This window comes from Triticum urartu, chromosome 6, assembly GCF_003073215.2.
Source record: "Triticum urartu cultivar G1812 chromosome 6, Tu2.1, whole genome shotgun sequence".
NCBI classification, from domain to species: domain Eukaryota; kingdom Viridiplantae; phylum Streptophyta; class Magnoliopsida; order Poales; family Poaceae; genus Triticum; species Triticum urartu.
The window spans coordinates 292056202-292080480 of NC_053027.1; the positions used below are offsets into that span (position 1 = coordinate 292056202).

Here is a 24279-nt window from a genome sequence, read left to right on the forward strand (position 1 = left end):
CATCTCTAACAATTCCCATTGGTGAAATAGTATCTCTATTAGAAAGTTTAATAGTAACATCAATTTCTTCTAACTCAACAGGTGCAATGTCATGCATAATTTCTTTGTATAAGTCAATAGGTATTGCACTAGCACTAGCACCCATATCACATAAGCCATGATAACAATGTTCTCCTATTTTAACAGAAATGACAGGCACGCCTACCACAGGTCTATTTTTATCTTTAGCACAAGGTTTAGCAATTCTAGCAGTTTCACCGCAGAACTGAATAACATGCCCATCAATATTATCAGACAAGAGATCTTTAACAATAGAAACATTAGGTTCTACTTTAACTTGCTCAGGAGGTGTATATGTTTTAATATTGATTTTACGAACCACAGTTGAAGCTTTAGCATGATCCTTTATCCTAATAGGGAAAGGTGGTTTCTCAACATAACAAGTAGGAACAATAGGATCATTATAAGTGACAGTCTTTTATTCAAATTTAATTGGTGCATCTACTTTTACTTCTATGTGAGGATGATATTTAAACCACTTCTCCTTAGGGAGATCAACATAAGTAGCAAAAGATTCACAGAAAGAAGCTACTATCTCAGAATCAAGTCCATATTTAGTGCTAAACTTACGGAAAATATCGGTATCCATAAAAGATTTAACACAATCAAACTTAGGTGTCATACCTGACTCCTTACCTTTGTCGAGATCCCAATCTTTAGAGTTGCGTTTAATTCTATCCAATAAATCCCATCTAAATCCAGTAGTCTTCATCATAAAAGAGCCAGCACAAGAAGTATCGAGCATGGTGCGATTATTTTTAGAAAGCTGAGCATAAATTTTTTGAAGGATTGTTTCTCTTGGGAGATCATGATTGGGGCATGAATATAACATTGATTTAAGCCTCCCCCAAGCTTGAGCGATGCTTTCTCCTTCGCGAGGCCAAAAATTATATATATAATTGCGGTCACGATGAATAAGATGCATAGGGTAATACTTTTGATGAAATTCCAATTTCAATCTTCTATAGTTCCATGATCTCGTATCATCACATAGCCTATACCATGTCAATGTGTCTCCCTTCAAAGATAAAGGGAAGACCTTCTTCTTAGCAACATCATCGGGTATACCTGCAAGCTTAAATAATCCACAAACTTCATCCACATATATTAGGTGTTCATCAGGATGCTTTGTTCCATCTCCTGTAAAAGGATTAGCTAGCAGTTTTTCTATCATACTCGAAGGATACTCATAAGGAATTTCATTTTCAATAGGTTCAGTAGGTTGAGGAGCAACTCTTTGCTCTACTGGTCGGGGTGAAGATACCCCGAACAAGCCCCTCAGAGGATTACTTTCCATAGTAACAAGTGACAGTAAATTTCAGCACACTATATAAATTTTTCCTTACCAAATTCCACCTACCAAAGGCGCTTCACTCCCCGGCAACGGCGCCAGAAAAGAGTCTTGATGACCCACAAGTATAGGGGATCTATCGTAGTCCTTTCGATAAGTAAAAGTGTCGAACCCAATGAGGAGCAGAAGGAAATGATAAGCGGTTTTCAGCAAGGTATTCTCTGCAAGTACTGAAATAAGCAGTAACAGATAATTTTGTGATAAGATAATTTGTAATGAGCAACAAGTAACAAAAGTAAATAAAGTGCAGCAAGGAGGCCCAATCCTTTTTGTAGCAAAGGACAAGCCTGGACAAACTCTTATATAAGGAAAAGCGCTCCCGAGGACACATGGGAATATCGTCAAGCTAGTTTTCATCACGTTCATATGATTCGTGTTCGGTACTTTGATAATTTGACATGTGGGTGGACCAGTGCTTGGGTGCTGTTCTTACTTGAACAAGCATCCCACTTATGATTAACCTCTATTGCAAGCATCCGCAACTACAACAAAAGTATTAAGGTAAACCTAATCATAGCATGAAACATATGGATCCAAATCAGCCCCTTACGAAGCAACGCATAAACTAGGGTTTAATCTTCTGTCACTCTAGCAACCCACCATCTACTTATTACTTCCCAATGCCTTCCTCTAGGCCCAAATAATGGTGAAGTGTTATGTAGTCGACGTTCACATAACACCACTAGAGGCTAGACAACATACATCTCATCAAAATATTGAACGAATACCACATTCACATGACTACTAATAGCAAGACTTCTCCCTTGTCCTCAAGAACAAACGTAACTACTCACAAAGCATATTCATGTTCAAAATCAGAGGGGTAATAATATGCATAAAGGATCTGAACATATGATCTTCGACCAATTAAACCAACTAGTATCAACTACAAGGAGTAATTAACACTACTAGCAACCTACTAGCACCAATCCCGGACTTGGAGACAAGAATTGGATACAAGAGATGAACTAGGGTTTTGAGATGAGATGGTGCTGATGAAGATGTTGATGGAGATTGCCCTCTCCCAATGAGAGGAGCGTTGGTGATGACGATGGCGATGATTTCCCCCTCCGGGAGGGAAGTTTCCCCGGCAGAACAACTCTCCCGGAGCCCTAGATTGGTTCCGCCTCATGGCGGCGGAGTTTCGTCCCGAAATGTTGCTTCTGATTTTTTTCTCGACGAAAGACTTCATATAGCAGAAGATGGTCATCGGAGAGCCACCAGGGGGCCCACGAGGTAGGGGGCGCGCCCTAGGGGGGGCACCCTCATGGACAGGGTGTGGGCCCCCTGGTCTTCATCTTTGGCGAGGATTTTTCATTATTTATTATAAGGTATTCCGTGGAGTTTCAGGACTTTTGGAGTTGTGCAGAATAGGTCTCTAATATTTGCTCCTTTTCCAGCCCAAAATTCCAGCTGCCGGCATTCTCCCTCCTTATGTAAACCTTGTAAAATAAGAGAGAATAGACATAAGTATTGTGACATAATGTGAAATAACAGCCCGTAATGCAATAAATATCGATATAAAAGCATGATGCAAAATGGACGTATCACATATCATGGGGACTACGCACACAACCAAGAGCAAGAGAATTAAACCATAGCTCAGCATCACCCTTTAATGAGAAAGGGAACAATTTAAGAATATAGTAATAGCGATTTTTTTTCTCATGGGCAAATAGGGTGGCTATATCATTCAATTTCGTAAGATGTGCCACAATAATTTCCGATTCATAACCATAGAAAGGATCAGATTCAACCAAAGTAATTAACTCAGGATCGACAGAGAATTCATAATCCTTGTCAGTAACAAAGATAGGTGAAGTAGCAAAATTGGATCATATTTCATTCTAGCATTCAAAGATTTTTCTTTCAGCTTAGCTAACAGTTTCTTGAGATCTTCTCTATCATTGCAAGCAAAGAAGTCTCTAGCAGTTTCTTCATCCATAACATAACCCTAAGGTACAACAGGCAATTCATATCTAGGGGAGAATCATAATCATCAGTTTCAGTAATTTCATTCTCTCCAACCCTATCAAGTTGTTCATCAAGAAATTCATCTAGTGGCACAGTATTATCTAGCAGAGAAGTAGTTTCATCGTAAGCATCATGCATAGCAAAAGTGGCATCATCAATAACATGCGACATATCAGAATCAATAGCAGATGTAGGTGTCGCAAGTTTACTCAAAACAGAAGGAGAATCAAGTGCAGAGCTAGATGGCAGTTCCTTACCTCCCCTCGTAGTTGAGGGAAAAATCTTAGTTCTTCGATCTTTCAAGTTCCTCATAGTGTTCAACAGATATAAATCCCAAGTGACGCAGAGAATAGAGCTATGCTCCCCGGCAACGGCGCCAGAAAAAGGTCTTCATAACCCACAAGTATAGGGGATCGCAACAGTTTTCGAGGGTAGAGTATTCAACCCAAATTTATTGATTCGACACAAGGGGGGCCAAAGAATATTATTGAGTATTAGCAGTTGAGTTGTCAATTCAACCACACCTGAAAGACTTAATATCTGCAGCAAAATATTTAGTAGCAAAGTAGTATGGAAGTAACGACAACAGTGGCAGAAGTAACGGTAGCAGTGTTGTAGCAATTGTAACAGTGGCAACGGCAAAGTAATAAAGTAAAGATCAATATGTGAAAAGCTCGTATGCAATGGATCAATGATGGATAATTTTGTCGAATGGCATTCATCATGCAACAGTTATAACATAGGGTGACACAGAACTAGCTCCAGTTCATCAATATAATGTAGGGATGTATTCCGAATATAGTCATACGTGCTTATGGAAAAGAACTTGCATGACATCTTTTGTCATACCCTCCCGTGACAGCAGGGTCTTATTGGAAACTAAGGGATATTAAGCATTAGCACTTAGTGAATATATTAGCTCCTCAAACTACGGTCATCACCGGGAGTGGTCCCGACTATTGTCACTCCGGGGTTGCCAGATCATAACACATAGTAAGTGACTATAACTTGCAATATTGGACCAAGAACACAAATATATTCATGAAAACATAATAGGTTCAGATCTGAAACCATAGCACTCGGGCCCTAGTGACAAGCATTAGGCATAGCAAACTCATAGCAACATCAATCTTAGAACATAGTGGATACTAGGGATCAAACCCTAACAAAACTGACTCGATTACATGGTAAATCTCATCCAACCCATCACGGTCCAGCAAGCCTATGATGGAATTACTCACGTATGGCGGTGAGCATCATGAAATTGGTGATGGGGGATGGTTGATGATGACGATTTCCCCTCTTCGGAGCCCCGAACGGACTCCAGATTGCCCTCCCAAGGAAGAACAGGGCTTGGCGGCGTCTCCGCATCGTAAAACGCGGTAAATCCTTCTCTCTGATTTTTTTCTCCCCGAACGTGAATATATGGAGTTGAAGTTAAGGTCGGTGGAGGTCCAGGGGGCCCACAAGGATGGGTGGCGCGCCCCCACCCTTGTGGCCAGGGTGTGGGCCCCCTTCACTTGATTCTTTCGCCAATATTTTTTATTAATACCAAAACTTATCTCCGTGAAGTTTCAAGTCATTCCGAGAACTTTTTATTCTGCACAAAAATAACACCATGGCAATTTTGCTGAAAATAGCATCAGTCTGGGTTAGTTCCATTCAAATCATGCAAGTTAGAGTCAAAAATAAGGGCAAAAGAGTTTGAGAAAGTAGATACGACGGAGACGTATCAGGCAGCGCCTCGAGTCCTGTGAGCCGGTCCGTGTCCCATATCTCACTCTACCTCGCAGCTTCACTCTGAGGGGCTCAGCCGCCCGCCAGACTTGAGCTACATGTAATTGTACACATGCATGACACCGGCAAAGATTTTTATTAGGTTTGACGCTGCATGTAATTGTATAGATTTGAGAATTCATAATTTAAAGTATCTGATCATGAAAGAGGATAATTGAGGTATCCGGTTGTGGAAGAGGAAATTTTAGATGTGACTGGTCACTCTCCATGCGACGCGGAGCTAGATTTGGTATGGGCGTGTTTGGCAGCCGTAGTGACCGGGCCTGGCTAGCTCAAGTCTGGCTCACATGAGGCTGGCTGAGCAAATGCGGCCTCTAAACCAACATCTGCAACCTGTTTGGTTGCCGGCATTTAGTTCTCACGCATTAGGGGCTAGCTTAGCACACGGTTTTTGGTAGCCCGCATTATCTGAACTCACACATAAGCCCGAAGTTTGGTTGCATGCAACGCCTGTTGTCTGATAACCTCTTCGGTGTGGTGGTGAGGTTACCTGCACACATCGGCATCAGGAAGAACAGACACAACAAAACATAGTAGTACTAGTAGTTATAAATATTGTGGCACACATAAATGGACAAGTTCAAACGCAAATCAGTTCGATATTTAACTAACGCAACTGGAGCATACGAGGGGCTGTCCTAGGCGTTCACGGCGAAGGCGGCGTCGTGCCTCCCCCACCTTGTCACCACTTCAATGTCATCGTCATTGAAGACGATGACCTTCAACATGTCGGGTGTCAGCAGCTTGAAGGTCACCATGAAGCCTATCTTGATCTGATGGATGGCGGCGAAGGTGGCCCAACCCTGATCTTGGGTGACCCTGCCATTCAACAGCCGGACAGTGACCTTCTAGAAGCAGCCGCTATTTGTCTTCAGCTTGAACTCATGCGGCACGAACGGGAAGTGCCTCGTGAAGTCCAACGGCATAGGTATGGCCTCAAGCTAGGGGGCCAGGATCACCTTGTAGAAGGTGGTTGGCCCTCCCACCTCATGGTAGTGGCCGTAGTTCCGACGCTTGCCGGTGGGGCACCTCCGGCATGTCGTCATCCGTGCCCGGGCTTTGGACGTGCGTCACCTTTGAGGGCGGCACCTCATCCTTGCCCTTGTCCTGCTCCTTGGATGGCACCACCTCCTTTCCCTTGTTCTCTGTGTCGATCTGCATTATGAAGAGGTTCAAATGTTGGGTTAGCATCTGCATTATGAATGTTGCAACATTGCTATTAAAACCTATACTCGTGTGCCCCTTTATTAACCCAACTTGTTGGTCACCACTTACCCAGTCTCCCACTCTTCCTCCAACCTAACGCCATGAACCCCAAACCCAACCCCAATGCCAACCCCTTCCCTTGGGGCATTGGATGGAGGCTTTCTTCCTAGGGTGCTCACTGGGTGACCGCACCAAGTTTGAGAACACCATGGAAGTGTGCTCAAACTTTTTTTTTGCGGATAAGTGTACTCAAACTTCAGCAGCATGGACGAGTTGCACAAAGAGTCAGACGTTGTGGTGAAGAAGGTGACCTCGGAGGAGTTGAAGACACTGATTCCTGACCCAGCGAAGGGCGCTATGTCAGTCGACATACTTCGCTAGGCCATGAATCAGGCTGAATCTGACGACGCTGGACAAAGAGCAAAGTGGCCAAGTACAGACAATACCGGCATCCTCATGACCATCGTGTTGGCGTGTACTTCACCACAAAAATTGTGCCTATGGAAGGGGAAGAAGAGGATGCGGTGGCGATGATTGTGAGGGCGCCGGAGCCAGGAAACGGAAGCATGCCAATCGAGGTGGACTCCGACGAGGAAGAAGAGACGGTGGTGCAGGAGAAGACCAAGACCAAGGCCACCCGCTGCTCCAATCGCCTCAAGGGTGCCCAAGGCTAAGATCCGTGCGTACTATGTAAGATGAACCCTACTCCCCATTACTATTGTACTCAATCCGGATCTGAAACCTCACATATGTATCGGAAGTCATGACGATGTTATGGTCGCTTCTATGGTGTTTACCCCGATTCCCGGTTCCCCTATCGCGGATCGAATCAATGCGATGTAGTAGCGCGAGGAGGGGGGAAATAGCTTACCGCCATTGCCGAAGTGCTGCTGCTGCGGATGTCAGTGAAGGTGGTCGGAGGTCGACTTGCCGTTCTTCGATCTGCTTCACCGCCGCCGTCGGTAAGAGTGGGGAGAGGGAAGAGCGAGCGATGAGGGAAGGTGAGGGTAATACTGTCGGCGCTTCGGGAAGCAACGCAGCTTCTGGGGTGGCTCCTCGCATGCAGCCCCCGTCGCCCACATGCCTCGCTCGGGTCTGACTCGCGAGAAACTACCGATTCGAGCGTAGCTCGCGAGCCTGACTCGAGAGTGCTTTAAAGTTCGTGTGATATAGGTTGAACGGTGTATTCAGGCCAACCAAACAGTCCAAACTCTTCTCACCCAGATCTGGTTGGGCCTTATGCGGGCAATCAAACGTGCAGTGTATCGTGCTGCTGTCATGTACACCCATTGCAATGTCGTCATGAGGAAGTGAGGAAGCATATTTGTTTCAGAATAGGCCAGAAGAAATAAGGTTCTAATTATAAATGGCCAAGAATTCCCAACTTCCAAGCCCTCCGCAGTCCGCACCCGAGGTCCCACAAGATTTCCACTTCCCTCTTCCTCCATTCGATTCTTCACACCGCTCACCCCGCCGCTTCCCTCGCTTCCTCCGCCCATGGCCGCCGCCACCGCCACCACTTCCTCATCCTCGTCCACCCCCAAGAACCCTAACCCTTTCAATCTGCCTCCATGGCTCCGCTGCCCCCTCACCTTCCTCTGCCCGCCCCCTCCCCCTCCCCCGCCGCCCCCTCCCCCGTCGCCCCCACCACCCCCGCCCCCGGAGCCGACGGTGGTGGCTCCAGCGCAGCGGTACAGGAGGCCGGGGCTGCGGGTGACCACGGAGTACGACAGCGAGGAGGCCTTGTTTGCGCACAAGGTGTCGTGCAAGCTCGCGGGGGGTCTCGCCAAGCTGCGGCTGTCGTTCCAGAGCGACCAGCAGGGCCACGGAGAGGACCCGCGGCAGCTCTTCGGGGCGCCGGTGCTGTCGTTCGTCACCAAGCACTTCTCCGCGATGTATGACGTTGAGGGCCGCAACGCGCTGCTCCGTGGTAACGCTTCGCTCCCCGGTGGCGCCGTCCAGCTTCGCGCCTCGCACGATGTCAAGGTATTATAGCGCTTCTATATTGAAATTGCACCTCCATTTCAACGTTGGTTAGTTACACAATTCTCGTTGACGGACCTATGATGTCTGTGTCTGCGTTTATGTTACTTTTGACGATGGAAAGTGTATCTGTATTATTCTGTTCACTCACTGATAAAGTTTCACACCTTTAGTCTTCTGAGTTTAAACTGCTACTGGTACCTACATAGTTCTTTTTTCGTTATAATAGCACTTGTTATATTCCCAGGAGCAAGAAGGAGAAGTTTCAGTAATAACTAGGTTGGGTGATCCGTCTTATAGACTTGAGATATCATCTTTGGTGCCTTACAGTGGTTTGGTGAGTACACACATACTCCTACATGTTTTCTTTTTCTATGTTCTGTGATTGGAATAAATGTATTGTGCTGTTGAGCAATTCCAACAAGGTTCATTTTCTACCTTAAAATACAAATTTGATCATTGTTAGCACAAAATGTATTATAGTCGTCACTCCTTTATTCCTCAGAAATTATTTATGCCACTTGAGATAAAGTAGTATAATTTGCTAGCATATTGAAAAGATTGAATAGTCGTAAAATGTTTGCGAAAGTTGGTCTGAAAGTCCATGTTATTTAGTAAGTTACAGCTTACAACTGTACTCTATTGTTCTACTCATGTATGCAGTATAGCGTGCATGATCTTTGAGGCCGCCTATATCCAGATTGTCGCTCCTTTAGGTGCTATTTCAGATTTTAAACATTAGCTATTGTATTGAAAACATTGAGCGGTCGTATAATGTTTTTAAAGGTTTTATATGAAATCATGTGCTATTTGTTTCATTGCTATATTTGTTTATACTCAGTAGACTATGTGTCCTAAGCTGAAAGATGTTTTTGAATGCTGTAGACATATGTTCTTAGCAACAAGAATCTGTGCATATTTCCTAGAATTTGGAATAAAACTCTGTCAACTGTTTAGTTAACCCTGATACCTGTGCAGCCAAGAGCAACACTCCACTTTCCAATTGGTCAAGTTTCAGTGGAAGAGAGGACAAATGAAGAAGACCAAAAAATGTTGTCAGTGTATGGGATTGCGAAAACTGATTTTTTAGACGGCGTTCTTACTGCTCAATACAATGAAAATGATTTGAATCTAAGATATTGTTATAAGGTGAATTATGTCTAATGTTGTACTTTGTTCAGTTTTCGGACCTTCTGTTTTATCTGATTCGATTTGTCCATTCTCTATGGCAGGACAATGAATTAACTTTAGTTCCCAGCGTCTCCTTGCCTTCCAATGCAGTATCCCTAGACTTCAAAAGGCGTTTTGGTTCTTCTGATAAGTTAAGGTCAGCATACTGTCTTTGTTGCTTTGCTCATTAGCATATGTATCCACCGACCATTTCTTCTCCCGAAATCTCTACAGTATTAATGTGTCTGGTCTTGAATCCTCCAAGTTTCTATGAATACATGTGCGAATTGAGTTCTCCACGTTTTTATGTAATTCTGTGCACAACATCCATCAAGATTCTGCAATTGTCGAGCATGTTCATAATCCTACCTTCAGGGGCTCCTATGTTAACAAGATGACCTGGACAGCAGGGTACTCATGAATCTTAATACTGCAAAATGCAACATGTTCTGTGTGCCTTTTTTGGGATAGAGCAGTGAAGGCTATTGTGTTAACTGCTCTTAACTTTGGCATACTTAATTAATTGTGTATAGTAGTTTTCTTCTCTCTAGAAATGTCAGATATTGAGATTCACTTCGGTTAGTCTATTTCCTACAATTATTTGACATATAGTTCCAGTTTATAAGGAGGACTTGAACAACATGTTGCCAAAGTAAAACTTTAACCAAAGTATGAAATATAGTCTGCAAGTAGGCAAGAATCTGTATTGGACATACATCTTATGTGTCTTTTTAAAGTTAGTTTATTTTCCAGTGAATCTTTCTGTGCTGATTTCTCTCTTCCTTTCAGCTATCATTTTAACTTCGACACTGATGAATGGAATGCTGTTTATAAGCATACAATTGGTAAAAATTATAAACTGAAAGCTGGTTATGATTCAGAGGTGCGAGTTGGATGGGCTTCCATCTGGGTATGTACATTTTGGCAACTCAGTTTTGCTCATCATCCTGTCTTACTTACTATTGGAGTATGTGAATTAGAAATAGGCAGAATTAGCAACTCACTTTTTGCTATCCCTTAATGGTTGCATGTTAAAAATCCTGATTCGTCTGAATATTTCAGCTGGGTTTGTCAATTTACTATGTCATATTGAGCAGAGCTCTAATACTTCTTTTCTTAACATTGACATAAGGATCGTGTCTGCCTGTCTGGATATGTAGCTTTTACCTAATTCTGAACCCTGGAATACGCGAGCTTGCTAAGTTTGATTGTTGTTTTTGTTACCTGAACCATCCTTGTATAGCATAAGCACATGTTATTGAGAGAACGATCATTAGATACAGCAATATTTCATGTACTGCATGTTTAAAATTCGACAATTATGATTGGTATTCCATTGAGGCATGTGGTAACAGAGCTGTTTGAGAGTATTTTAAGACTGTAACAGAGCTTTGTTTTAACACTTATCTCTGCAACAGTCAAAGCCTGACTTCACATCATATATCCATTTGAACTGTCAAATCATTCGTCTTCGGTTTAAAAAATGCACGACCTTTTTGATCTATCCATGAACCTGAACACATAGTTTTGGATGTTAGGCTGGGCAAGAAGAGGGTAAAGCAAAGACTGCACCTATGAAGATGAAGGTTCAGCTTATGCTTCAGGTTCCCCAGGATAATATTCGCAATCCTTCTTTACTATTTCGAGTGAAGAAAAGGTGGGATCTGTAGAGTGGAGGCATTCCTCTGATACATTGCCGGGTACCGAGGCTTGGCCTGACCTATTCTTGTAAGGTGCATATGTCATCAATGGATACACATTCTGCAAGTCGTGCTATTTTATCATGTATTTTGGTTTATTGTACATAATGGCCACCAGTCCACTCTGGCTTCATGTAGGAAGTTAGTGTCTCATAATTTATTTATTTCTGGACCAAGCTTCCCTAGTATGGATGTTGTCACTGTAGTTGGTAATTCACAGATTCAATTGTGTCATTTTTTAACTTCGTAATTGATAGAGATTGAGCCGAGGCTAAGGGTGCATGCCCATGGTACCGTGAACTGGAACTTGACCTTTGGCTTAGTGCAATGTGAACGACAACAAAGCCTTTCAATTTCAAATAAGTTGGGGTAGGTTAGAGTTGAAACCCATACGATATCGGAATTTAGTCATGGTTTTGGCACTTGGATAACTAACTTTCTACGGACTGGTAGTGTCAAGTTTGGTCTACCCTGACCTCAGGGGCTGTTTGGTTTGTGACTAACTTTATCAAAGATTGCTACACCTAAGGTTAGTCAAGTTTGACTAACTTAGGTGAGTGTTTGGTTCAAGCCACATTTTAGGCAAGCCACACTTGGACCCCACATGGCATACACACAAAAAGTGTGGCAAGATTCCTTTAGGCTTGTCAACTTGTGGCTCTTATTTTGATGAACTAATCTTAGTTAAGTTTGGCAAAAATATATGGTAAAGTATGACAATGCTAGTCCTAAAATCAAACAGCCTCTACATTATCTATGCGCAGGCGTTTCAGGAGTTCTACATTGTATATGTTTATGAACAGTCCCAGACAATAATGTTGGACAAGCTTCCAACTCTATCATGTATATCATTAGGGTTTTGTTTCGGTCAACCCTTAAAAGTTTGCATGAATTTAAAGTTATACTTCAAAAGGTTATCACCATATTAGCTTGCAGATCAAACCTGGATACACGGGCTATGAAGTACCTTTTGATTGTAGGGGCACCTTCTAACATCTATAACTTTAATCTGCACCGAAATCCGTAAACTGTTCTAGGGGGTGTAACGGAAGCAAAGTTCACATCATCATTCCTCATCAGTCCTTTCTTATGTGGCCACATCTCAACGTGCGCATATTTACTACACTTAATTGTTGGACATATCGCCTTTTAGTTTGCTAACCTCGTGCACCATACAACATCGCAATTAAATCGTCATCATATAGAATTTGCTTTTTAGCTTTTGTGGTGCTCTTGTCACCAAAAGCTTAGCATCATTTTATCAATCCAACTTTGATTCAACGATTCACATTTTCATTGATATCATCATCTTCGACAACATCGATCACAAATACTGAAAGGTGTCCTTCTAGATACCACTTGCCCATGAAGGTTAATCTTCTCCTCGTGCCTAGCAGTATTGAAACCTCACTTCATACTTCGTGTGATGTTACTTTGTCAGAAATGTTCTTCTCGTTGTTTCTTTAGTCATGTTCTCCCTCCTTTCCGGTTTAAAAGGCGCAAGTGTATCCTTAGATTGATGGTTTAACTAATGTAATATAATTTGTATGCCACAGAAAATATACCACCAGAAAATAAATATAACACGTGAAGTTTCCATTGATATTTTTTGTGTGTGATATATAACTCTTGCTACATTGGTCAAACTATCGTCACATAAGAGGCTGTCTCCATTAATGGAAGCTCTCCTATCTTAGTTATGAAATGATACAAAGAGCAAAGCATAGGCCACAGGGAGTGGTCGTCTCCCTCCATCTCTTTTAGGGACGCGGCTCCCCTGGCGTGCCATGGCGCCCACTGACATGTGGTCTCGGGCCCACACATCAATGTCTCAACGTCAGAGACCGTACGTCAAATGATCCGGCTCCCTCTTTTAGTACAACCCACAATGAAATATGTGAAGTTGACATGTCTTCTTTGCCTACTTATACAATAGTAAGTCATATTTGTATGATGTGTTAGGCCATCTTTTTCCCTCGCAAAGAGTGTTGGGACACGTGCTACAACCGGTTGTAAGTTTATAGTTCACTTCTCTTCTCTCTCCTTAAACTAGGCAAAAATCTGATGTGATATTTCATATAGCCCGCCTACGTCATTCTATTGTGCTTCTAATATATGCATCAATATTTTGTGACGATACTTGGACAATCGATTTGAGCAGTAACATATGAGTCATCATATGTCATAAAAATTATATGGATTAAAATTATTTTAACTATAGACACAAGTTATAATTTTGCAACACATAACTCATATTTTGCTGGTTAAACTGATGGTCAAAGCTAATCTCAAAATACATAAACACCATGTTGGCAGGGACCGAGGGGTAGTACCCTGGAAAAAGATTCCCATGCACAATATTTCATGGTTGTGGTATAATCGTATAGTTGACTATATCATATAAACACAATATTTAGGAAAACGTAATGTGATGGTCTCGGGACTGGGGTTGACATCCCAACCAAGAGATTCTCAGAACACAGTATCATACAATTTCACACGAAATGAAATCTATATATGTGGATCGTCGCACTCCTTACCCTACAATGAATGCCCTCGACTTAATTTAAGCCTCTACAATTTTTCCCGAAGTACATGTAGCTCCGCAGCAGTGGCCTCCCAGCAGCCGAGGTGCGGGAGATCTATGGAAGTCTCCTCCTTGGTCTAAGGGTGATGGTCTTCGGGTCAGTGGCATTCGGCTTCATGGTGCTTCGTGATCATCCATGTAGGGATGGAAATGGAGTGGAAAGTTTTCACTTTTCCGGAGAAAAATGGAAACGGAGAGGAAATATGAAAACGGAAACGGAAATTTGCAAAATGAAAATGGTATGCGGAAACGGAAACAAAAACGAAACGATGTTTTCCGGTGGAACAGACATGGAAAACGGAACTTTCCGTTCTCGTAAATATGGAATTTCCATTTCTGCTATAGGTCTATGGCTCCTTTGTGGCCCAACTATCAAACAATACACAATAACACAATGAGTAGAATGAGCAGAATGGATCATTTAAGGACCAACTTTTACTACCACACACGTACTCAACTATACCCTATACGGAATTGTCATGTACTATTACAATACTACCCTATGTTGCCAACACAATCATATTATTTTGTAGCCATGTTAACAATTCCGTAAATTTGTTTGCTTTTGTCTGTATTTCTCTATAATTCAAGGGGGTTTTAAGTTCTGGTCAATATACAATTTTGTTTCAGTGTCCGCTCTGTATTCGCTCCGTGTCTGTTTCCAGTAGTATTTGTTTCCGTATTCGTTTCCCGGGTTTCTGTATCCGTTTCCGCTTCTGCAAAAAAATATGAAAACAAATATGGTAGCATCCAATTCCATCCATTTCCGCGCCGTTTTCATCCCTATATCCATGTATTACCTGAGTAGAGTTGTGAGCGGGATGATACAATTCCATGTCTAATAACTCAGGTTCATTCTATAGTGTGTGCTTTGTCCGGTTTGCCATGTCTCTACACGGTTGAATAAGGTGAGAAAGTATGCACAGAAACATATATAACAGACTTATTTCCTGTGTACATGGATGAAAAGCTTCAATCTCCTGTACATATATTTTTCTCTCCTTTTTTTGGATTTTTTCTGGGCCTCTGGTGGATTCACCTCGAAGTAATGTGTGTAATTCTGGGGATACGGTTGTGTACCTTGGAAAAAGATTCCCATGCAGTATTTATGGTTGTGGCATAATCATATAGTAGTAGTTTTTACACTCTACCCATATGAGCACCTTCGAGAGACCAAGTCGACATATCATCTTAAGATTTATGAAGTCGTCGACGGGGTCTCCTCCCACTGAAAACGCATCGCCGGAAATTCTGAAATAAATTCAAAAATAATGCGAGCACTAGGAGTTGAACCACGATGGATTGGGAATACCACTGTCCCTCTAACCATCTAACCATAGGTTGGTTCACATCATATAGTAGTAGTTGACAATATCATATAAACACAATATTTATAAAAATGTAATATGATGGTCTGGGATTGACATCCCAAGCAACAGATTCTCAGAACACAGTACCCTACAATTTCACATTAAATGAAATCTATATATGTGCACTGGCGCACTCCTTGACAAGCTACACAGAGGTCACGGAAATCAAGATTACTCTAGAAGCAATGAAAGGGAGCCTCTACCATGAGGGAAGACCGGCCTCCCGGCAGCTGAGGTGTGGGAGGTCTATGGAAGCCTCCTTCTTGGCCAGTTGATCCCTCAATTGCTTCTTGGCGTACTCTCGAAGGTCGAACTTGTGGTTGGAGATGGTGGTGTCATACCTGGTTAGAATCTGAGCCCATATACATCAACCAACAAGGTCTTTTTCCTCTCAGAATATGCATTCAACAACCCTTAGCTTCAGGCCGGTAATTAATTTCATTTAGGTGATTAATAATCCATGCTAGGAATCCCTGGATTGGAAATCAGAAAGAAAAGTTCATCAAGGTTGACAATGAAAACTTTGTCAAGGAGGCACTGGTAGTAGAAGGAGGTTTCCTCGAACTAGGATTTCTAAAGTAGTATTTGGTACGATTTGAGGTTGTGAGCGATGCAAATTAGACATCTACAATAAGATCAACCATCGACTATGAAGTTGACGACGAGCACACGGGCATCGCATCCTTTGTCAGCACCAGTACTTTAGCTTGCCTTGCTGAGGCCATCACAAAGCATATCAAGGCACAGACGGAAGGTGGGCAAGGCCACGAGCAAACTTGATAAGAACAAAGCATCGCACCAGGTCGTTGCATCCTTTGTAGTCTGTACCCACTGTTTTACTCCTTACATTTCTCGTATGTTTAGTTCCGCTTCCAGTGACCAGTCCCTTTGCAGTAGAAGCACTCAGACTCAAGCTTAGGTCCAGATTTGGGCTTCTTCACTTGAGCAGCAATTTGCTTGCTATTCTTCTTGAAGTTCCCCTTCTTCCCTTTGCTCTTTTTCTTGAAACTAGTGGTCTTGTTAACCATCAACACTTGATGCTCCTTCTTGATTTCTACCTCCGTAGCCTTTAGCATTGCGAAGAGCTCGGGAATTGTCTTATCCATCCCTTGCATATTATAGTACATCACAAAGTTTTTGTAGGTTGGTGGCAGTGATTGAAGGACTCTATCAATGACACTATCATCAGAAACATTAACTCCCAGTTGAGTCAAGTGGTTGTGGTACCCAAACATTCTGAGTATATGTTCACTGACAGAACTATCCTCCTCCATCTTGCAGCTATAGAACTTATTGGAGACTTCATATCTCTCAATTTGGGCATTTCCTTGAAATATTAACTTCAACTCCTGGAACATTTCATATGCTCCATGACGTTCAAAACGTCTTTGAAGTCCTGATTCTAAGTCGTAAAGCATGGCACACTAAACTATCGAGTAGTCATCAACTTTGCTCTGCCAGACGTTCATAACGTCCGGAGTTGCTCCTGCAGCGGGTCTTGCACCTAGCGGTGCTTCCAGGACATAATTCTTCTATGCAACAATGAGGATAATCCTCTAGTTACGGACCCAGTCTGTGTAGTTTCTACCATCTTTCAACTTAGCTTTCTCTAGGAACGCATTAAAATTCAAGGGAACGGTAGCACGGGTCATTGATCTACAACAACATAGACATGCAAATACTATCAGGTACTAAGTTCATGATAAATTAAAGTTCAATTAATCATATTACTTAAGAACTCCCACTTAGATAGACATCCCTCTAGTCATCTAAATGATCACATGATCCATATCAACTAAACCATGTCCGATCATCACGTGAGATGGAGTAGTTTTCAATGGTGAACATCACTATGTTGATCATATCTACTATATGATTCACGTTCAACCTTTCGGTCTTAGTGTTTCGAGGCCATATCTGCATATGCTAGGCTCGTCAAGTTTAACCCGAGTATTCTGCACATGCAAAACTGGCTTGCACCAGTTGTATGTGAATGTAGAGCTTATCACACCCGATCATCATGTGGTGTCTCGGCACGACGAACTGTAGCAACGGTGCATACTCAGGGAAAACACTTGTACCTTGAAATTTAGTGAGGGATCATCTTATAATGCTACCGCCGTACTAAGAAAAATAAGATGCATAAAGGATAAACATCACATGCAATCAAAATATGTGACATGATATGGCCATCATTATCTTGTGCCTTTGATCTCCATCTCCAAAGCACCGTCATGATCTCCATCGTCACCAGTGTGACACCTTGATCTCCATCGTAGCATCGTTGTCGTCTCGACAACTATTGCTTCTACGACTATCGCTACCGCTTAGTGATAAAGTAAAGCAATTACATGGCGATTGCATTTCATACAATAAAGCGACGACCATAAGGTTCCTGCCAGTTGCCGATAACTTTTACAAAACATGATCATCTCATACAACAATTTATATCTCATCATGTCTTGACCATATCACATCACAACATGCCCTACAAAAACAAGTTAGACGTCCTCTACTTTGTAGTTGCAAGTTTTACGTGGCTGCTACGGGCTTCTAGCAAGAACTGTTCTTACCTACGCATCAAAACCACAACGATTTTTCGTCAAGTGTGCTATTTTAACCTTCAACAAGGACCGACCATAGTCAAACTCGATTCAACTAAAGTTGGAGAAACAGACACCCGCTAGCCACCTGTGTGCGAAGCACATCAGTAGAACCAGTCTCACGAACACGGTCATGTAATGTCGGTCCGGGACGCTTCATCCAACAATACCGCCGAATCAAAGTAAGACGTTGGTGGTAAGCAGTATGACTATTATCGCCCACAACTCATTGTGTTCTACTCGTGCATATATCATCTACGCATAGACCTGGCTCGGATGCCACTGTTAGGGAACACACTATTTCAAAAAAAAATCCTACGATCACGCAAGATCTATCTAGGAGATGCATAGCAAAGAGAGGGGAGAGTGTGTCCACCTACCCTCGTAGACCGAAAGAGGAAGCGTTTAGTAATGCGGTTGATGTAGTCGAACGCCTTCATGATCCAACCGATCCAAGTACCGAACGTACGACACCTCCGTGTTCAGCACACGTTCAGAACGATGACGTCCCTCGAGCTCTTGATCCAGTTGAGGACGAGGGAGAGTTCCATTAGCACAATGGTGTGGCGACGGTGATGATGAAGTTACCGGCGCAGGGCTTTGCCTAAGCACTACAACGATATGACCGAGGTGGTAAAATGTGGAGGGGGGCACCACACACAACTAAGAGATGTCTGTTGTGCCTTTTGGGTGCCCCCCGCCTCCGTATATAAAGAGGGGGAGGAGGTGGCCGGCCTAGGGGGCGAGCCATAAGGGGGGAGTCCTACTTGGACTCCTAGTCCAACAAGAATTCGCCCCCTCCCCTCCTTCCTTCCACCGGAGAGGGAAAAGGGGAAGGGAGAGAGAGGGAGAAGGAAAGAGGGGGGCCGTCCCCTCCCCTAGTCCAATTCGGTTTGGGCAAGGGGGGTGCCCCTCTCATGTTCTTGTCATCCAATAAGGCCCAATAGGCCCAATACTTCTCCTGGGGGGGGGGGTTCCGGTAACCTCCCAGTACTCCGGAAAAATGCCTGAACCACTCGAAACCATTCTAATGTCCGAATGCAACCTTACAATATATGAATCTTTACCTCTTGACCATTTCGAGACTCCTCGTCATGTCCGTGATCTCATCCGGGACTCCGAACAAACTTAGGTCATCAAATCACATAACTCATAGTACAAATCATCATCGAACGTTACGCGTGCGGACCCTACGGGTTTGAGAACTATGTAGACATGACCGAGACACATCTCTGGTCAATAACTAATAGCAGAACCTGGATGATCATATTGGCTCCTACATATTCTATGAATATCTTTATCGGCCAAACCGCATAACAACATGCGTCATTCCCTTTGTCATTGGTATGTTACTTGCCCGAAATTCGATCGTCGGTATCATCATACCTAGTTCAATCTCGTTACCGACAAGTCTCTTTACTCGTTCCGTAATGCAACATCCTGCAACTAACTCATTAGTCACATTGCTTGCAAGGCTCATGGTGATGTGCATTACCGAGAGGGCCCAGAGATACCTCTCCGATACACGGAGTGACAAATCCTAATCTCGATCTATGCCAACTCAACAAACAACATTGGAGACACCTGTAGAGCATCTTTATAATCACCCAGTTACGTTGTGACGTTTGATAACACAGGAGGTGTTCCTCCGGTATTCGGGAGTTGCATAATCTCATAATCAGAGGAACATGTATAAGTCATGAAGAAAGCAATAGCAATAAAACTAAATGATCATTATGCTAAGCTAACGGATGGGTCTTGTCCATCACATCATTCTCTATGGTCAGGAAACTTAACCATCTTTGATTAACGAGCTAGTCTAGTAGAGGCACACTAGGGACATATTGTTTGTCTATGTATTCACACACGTACTAAGTTTCCGGTTAATACAATTCTAGCATGAATAATAAACATTATCATGATATAAGGAAATATAAATATCAACTTTATTATTGCCTCTAAGGCATATTTCCTTCAGTGGTAGGTGTTGAAGACTCTGTAGGTCTGCGAGTCCTTTCCGTAACCAAGCATAAAACCCTCATGTGCTTTCAGTTCAAATTCGGAATTGTGATGTGGACCTCTAACCAAAATTTATCATCAAAGACTTTGAAATAACTTATATCGGGCTTTATGTCAGTGAGGAGCTCATATGAGGTTGCTACATCTTGAGCACTGCGTTGGTTTTCCCTTGAAGAGGAAAGGGTGGTGCAGTAAAGAAGCGTAAGTATTTCTCTCAGTTTTTGAGAACCAAGCTATCAATCCAGTAGGAGACCAGGCGCGAGTCACCTCGTACCTACACATACAAATAAGAACCTCGCAACCAAAGCGATAAAGGGGTTGTCAATCCCTTCACGGCCACTTGCAAGAGTGAGATCTGATAGAGATGATAATAATAAGATAAATATTTTTGGTATTTTTATGATATAGATTGAAAGTAAAGATTGCAAAATAAAATAGATTGGAAACTTGTATGATGGAGAATAGACCCGGGGGCCATAGGTTTCACTAGTGGCTTCTCTCAAGATAGCATAAGTACTACGGTGGGTGAACAAATTACTGTCGAGCAATTGATAGAAAAGCGAATAATTATGAGAATATCTAGGCATGATCATGTATACAGGCATCACGTCCGTGACAAGTAGACCGAAACGATTCTGCATCTACTACTATTACTCCACACATCGACCGCTATCCAGCATGCATCTAGAGTATTAACTTCATAAGAACAGAGTAACACCTTAAGCAAGATGACATGATGTAGAGGGATAAACTCATGCAATATGATATAAACCCCATCTTTTTATCCCCGATGGAAACAATACAATATGTGTCGTTTCCCTTTGTGTCACTAGGATCGAGCACCGCAAGATTGAACCCAAAGCTAAGCACTTCTTCCATTGCAAGAAAGATCAATCTAGTAGGTCAAACCAAACTGATAATTCAAAGAGACTTGCAAAGATAAACCAATCATACATAAAATAATTCAGAGAAGATTCAAATATTGTTCATAGATAATCTGGATCATAAACCCACAATTCACCGGATCTTGACAAACACACCGCAAAAGAAGATTACATCGAATAGATCTCCAAGAGAATCGAGGAGAACTTTGTATTGAGATCCAAAGAGAGAGAAGAAGCCATCTAGCTACTAGCTATGGACTCGAAGGTCTGAAATAAACCACTCACACATCATCGGAGGGGCCATGGAGTTGATGTAGAGGCCCTCCGTGATCAATGCCCCTCCGGCGGAGCTCCGGAAAAGGCCCCAAGATGGGATCTCTTGGGTACAAAAGGTTGCGGCAGTGGAAATAGGGTTTCATGGTGCTCCTGGATGTTTGCGGGGTATGTGAACATATATAGGAGGAAGAAGTAGGTCGGTGGAGCTACGAGGGGCCAACGAGGGGGGGGGGGCGCCCCCTGCCTCGTGGCCGCCTCGTTGATTGCTTGACGTCCACTCCAAGTTTGGATCACGTTTGTTCCAAAAATCACGTTCCCGAAGGTTTCATTCCGTTTGGACTCCGTTTGATATTCCTTTTCTACGAAACACTGAAATAGGTAAAAAAACAACAATTTGGGTCGGGCCTCCGGTTAATAGGTTAGTCCCAAAAATAATATAAAAGTGTAAAATAAAGCCCATTAACATCCAAAACAAATAATATAATAGCATGGAACAATCAAAAATTATAGATACGTTGGAGACGTATCAGCATCCCCAAGCTTAATTCATACTCGTCCTCGAGTAGGTAAATGATAAAAACATAATTTTTGATGTGGAATGCTTTCTAGAATATTCTTCAATGTATTTTCCTCTATTGTGGCATGAATGTTCAGATCCGAAAGATTCAAGATAAAAGTTTATTGTTGACATAAAAATAGTCAAAGAAAACTTATCCCTACAAAGTCATATAGTTTGGCCATGCTTCATTTTTGTCACACAAAATTCTCCCATCATGCACAACCCTGATGACAAGCCAAGCAATTGTTTCATACTTAGCCTTTTCAAACTCTTTCAACTTTTAGCAATATATGAGCGCGAGCCATGGACATAGCACTATGGGTGGAATAGAATATGATGATTGAGGTTGTGCGAGAAGACAAAAAGGGAGAAAGTCTCACATTGACGCGGCTAATCAATGGGCTATGGAGATGCCCACTGATTGATGTCAATGCAAGGAGTAGGGATTGCCATGCAACGGATGCACTAGAGCTATAAATATATGAAAGCTCGTCAAAGAAACTAAGTGGGTGTGCATCCAACTTTCTTGCTCACGAAGACCTAGGGCATTTGAGGAAGCCCATCATTGGAATATACAAGCCAAGTTCTATAATAAAAAATTCCCACTAGTATATGGAAGTGACAAAATAAGAGACTCTCTATCATGAAGATCATGGTGCTACTTTTAAGCACAAGTGTGGAAAAAGGATAGTAACATTGTCCCTTCTCTCTTTTTATCTCTTTTTTATATATTTTTATTTGGGACTTTTTTTTTCTCTTTTTTATGGCCTCTTTTTTTCGTCCGGAGTCTCATCCCGACTTGTGGGGGAATCATAGTCTCCATCATCCTTTCCTCAGATGGGACAATTCTCTAATGACGACCATCACACTTTTATTTTCTTACAACTCAAGAATTACTCGATACTTAGAACAAAATATGACTCTATGTGAATGCCTCCGGCGGTGTACCGGGATTGCGATGAATCAAGAGTGACATGTATGAAAAATTAAGCATGGTGGCTTTGCTACAAATATGATGTCAACTACATGATCATGCAAAGCAATATGACAATGATGATGCGTGTCATAATAAATGGAACGGTGGAAAATTGCATGGCAATATATCTCAGAATGGCTATGGAAATGACATAATAGGTAGGTATGGTGGTTGTTTTGAGGAAGATATAAGGAGACTTATGTGTGATAGAGCGTATCATATCACGGGGTTTGGATGCACCGGCGAAGTTTGCACCAACTCTCAAGGTGAGAAAGGGCAATGCACGGTACCGAAGAGGCTAGCAATGGTGGAAGGGTGAGAGTGGGTATAATCCATGGACTCAACATTAGTCATAAAGAACTCACATACTTATTGCAAAAATCTACAAGTCATCAAAAGCAAGCACTACGCGCATGCTCCTAGGGGGATAGATTGGTAGGAAAAGACCATCGCTCATCCCCGACCGCCACTCATAAGGAAAGCAATCAAAGAACACCCCATGCTTCAAATTTGTCACATAACGTTCACCATACGTGCATGCTATGGGACTTTCCGACTTCAACACAAGTATTCACCAATTTCACAATTACTCAACTAGCACACTTCTAATATTACCACCTTTATATCTCAAAACCATCTATCAAGCATCCAACTTCTCTTAGCATTTAAAATTTATAACCAAAGTGAATTACCATGCTGTTCTCAAGGACTCTCAAAATGATATAAGTGAAGCATGAGAGATCAATTATTTCTATAAAATAGAACCACCGCCGTGCTCTAAAAGATATAAGTGAAACACTAGAGCAAAAAACTATATAGCTCAAAAGGTATAAGTGAAGCACATAGAGTATTCTAATAAATTCCAATTCATGTGTGTCTCTCCCAATAGGTGTGTACAGCAAGGATGATTGTGGTAAACTAAAAAGAAAAGACTCAAATCATACAAGATGCTCCAAGCAAAACACATATCATGTGGCGAATACAAATATAGCTCCAAGTAAAATTACCAATAGACGAAGACGAAAGAGGGGATGCCCTGGGCTTAGGCTTTTTGGTGTCCTTGGATTTTACCTTGTGGTGCCTTGGGCATCCCCAAGCTTAGGCTATTGCCACTCCTTGTTCCATAATCCATCAAATCCTTACCCAAAACTTGAAAACTTCACAACACAAAACTTAAAAGAAAATCTTCATGAGCTCCGTTAGTAAAAGAAGACAAACCACCACTTCAAGGTACTGTAATGAACTCATTCTTGATTTATATTTGGTATTAAACCTACTGTATTCCAACTTTTGTATGGTTCATAAACTCTATTACTAGCCATAGATTCATCAAAATAAGCAAACAACACATGAAAAACAGAATCTGTCAAAAACAGAATAGTCTGTAGTAATCTGTAGGTTTCGACCACTTCTGGAACCCAAAATATTCTAAAATAAATTTATGGACGTGAGGAATTTATCTATTAATCATCTTCAAAAATAAATAACTAAATATCACTCCAATAAAAAATGGCAGCAATTCTCGTGAGCGCTAAAGTTTTTGTTTTTTACAGCAAGATCAAAAAGATTTTCCCCAAGTCTTCCCAACGGTTCTACTTGGAACAAATACTAATTAAACACAAAAAACACAACCAAAACAAAGGCTAGATAAATTATTTATTACTAAAAAGGAGAAAAAAATCAAGGAATAAAAATAAAATTGGGTTGCCTCCCAACAAGCGCTATCGTTTAATGCCCTTAGCTAGGCATAAAAGCAAGGATAGA

At 42.1% G+C, this 24279-nt stretch overlaps 1 protein-coding gene and 1 pseudogene across 1 annotated transcript; both read left to right on the top strand.

Annotated features, from left to right (window-relative positions):
• Positions 1 to 7774: 7774 nt before the first annotated feature.
• Positions 7775 to 11475, top strand: LOC125513283 (outer envelope pore protein 37, chloroplastic). The gene is made up of 6 exons (XM_048678357.1): positions 7775 to 8374; positions 8619 to 8708; positions 9350 to 9520; positions 9604 to 9698; positions 10331 to 10451; positions 11080 to 11475. The coding sequence occupies exons 1-6, from the start codon at positions 7886 to 7888 to the stop codon at positions 11209 to 11211; spliced, it is 1098 nt and encodes a 365-aa protein (XP_048534314.1). The 5' UTR covers positions 7775 to 7885; the 3' UTR covers positions 11212 to 11475.
• A 3908-nt stretch (positions 11476 to 15383) lies between these two features.
• On the top strand, positions 15384 to 15978 carry LOC125516747 (annotated as a pseudogene).
• Positions 15979 to 24279: the final 8301 nt, after the last annotated feature.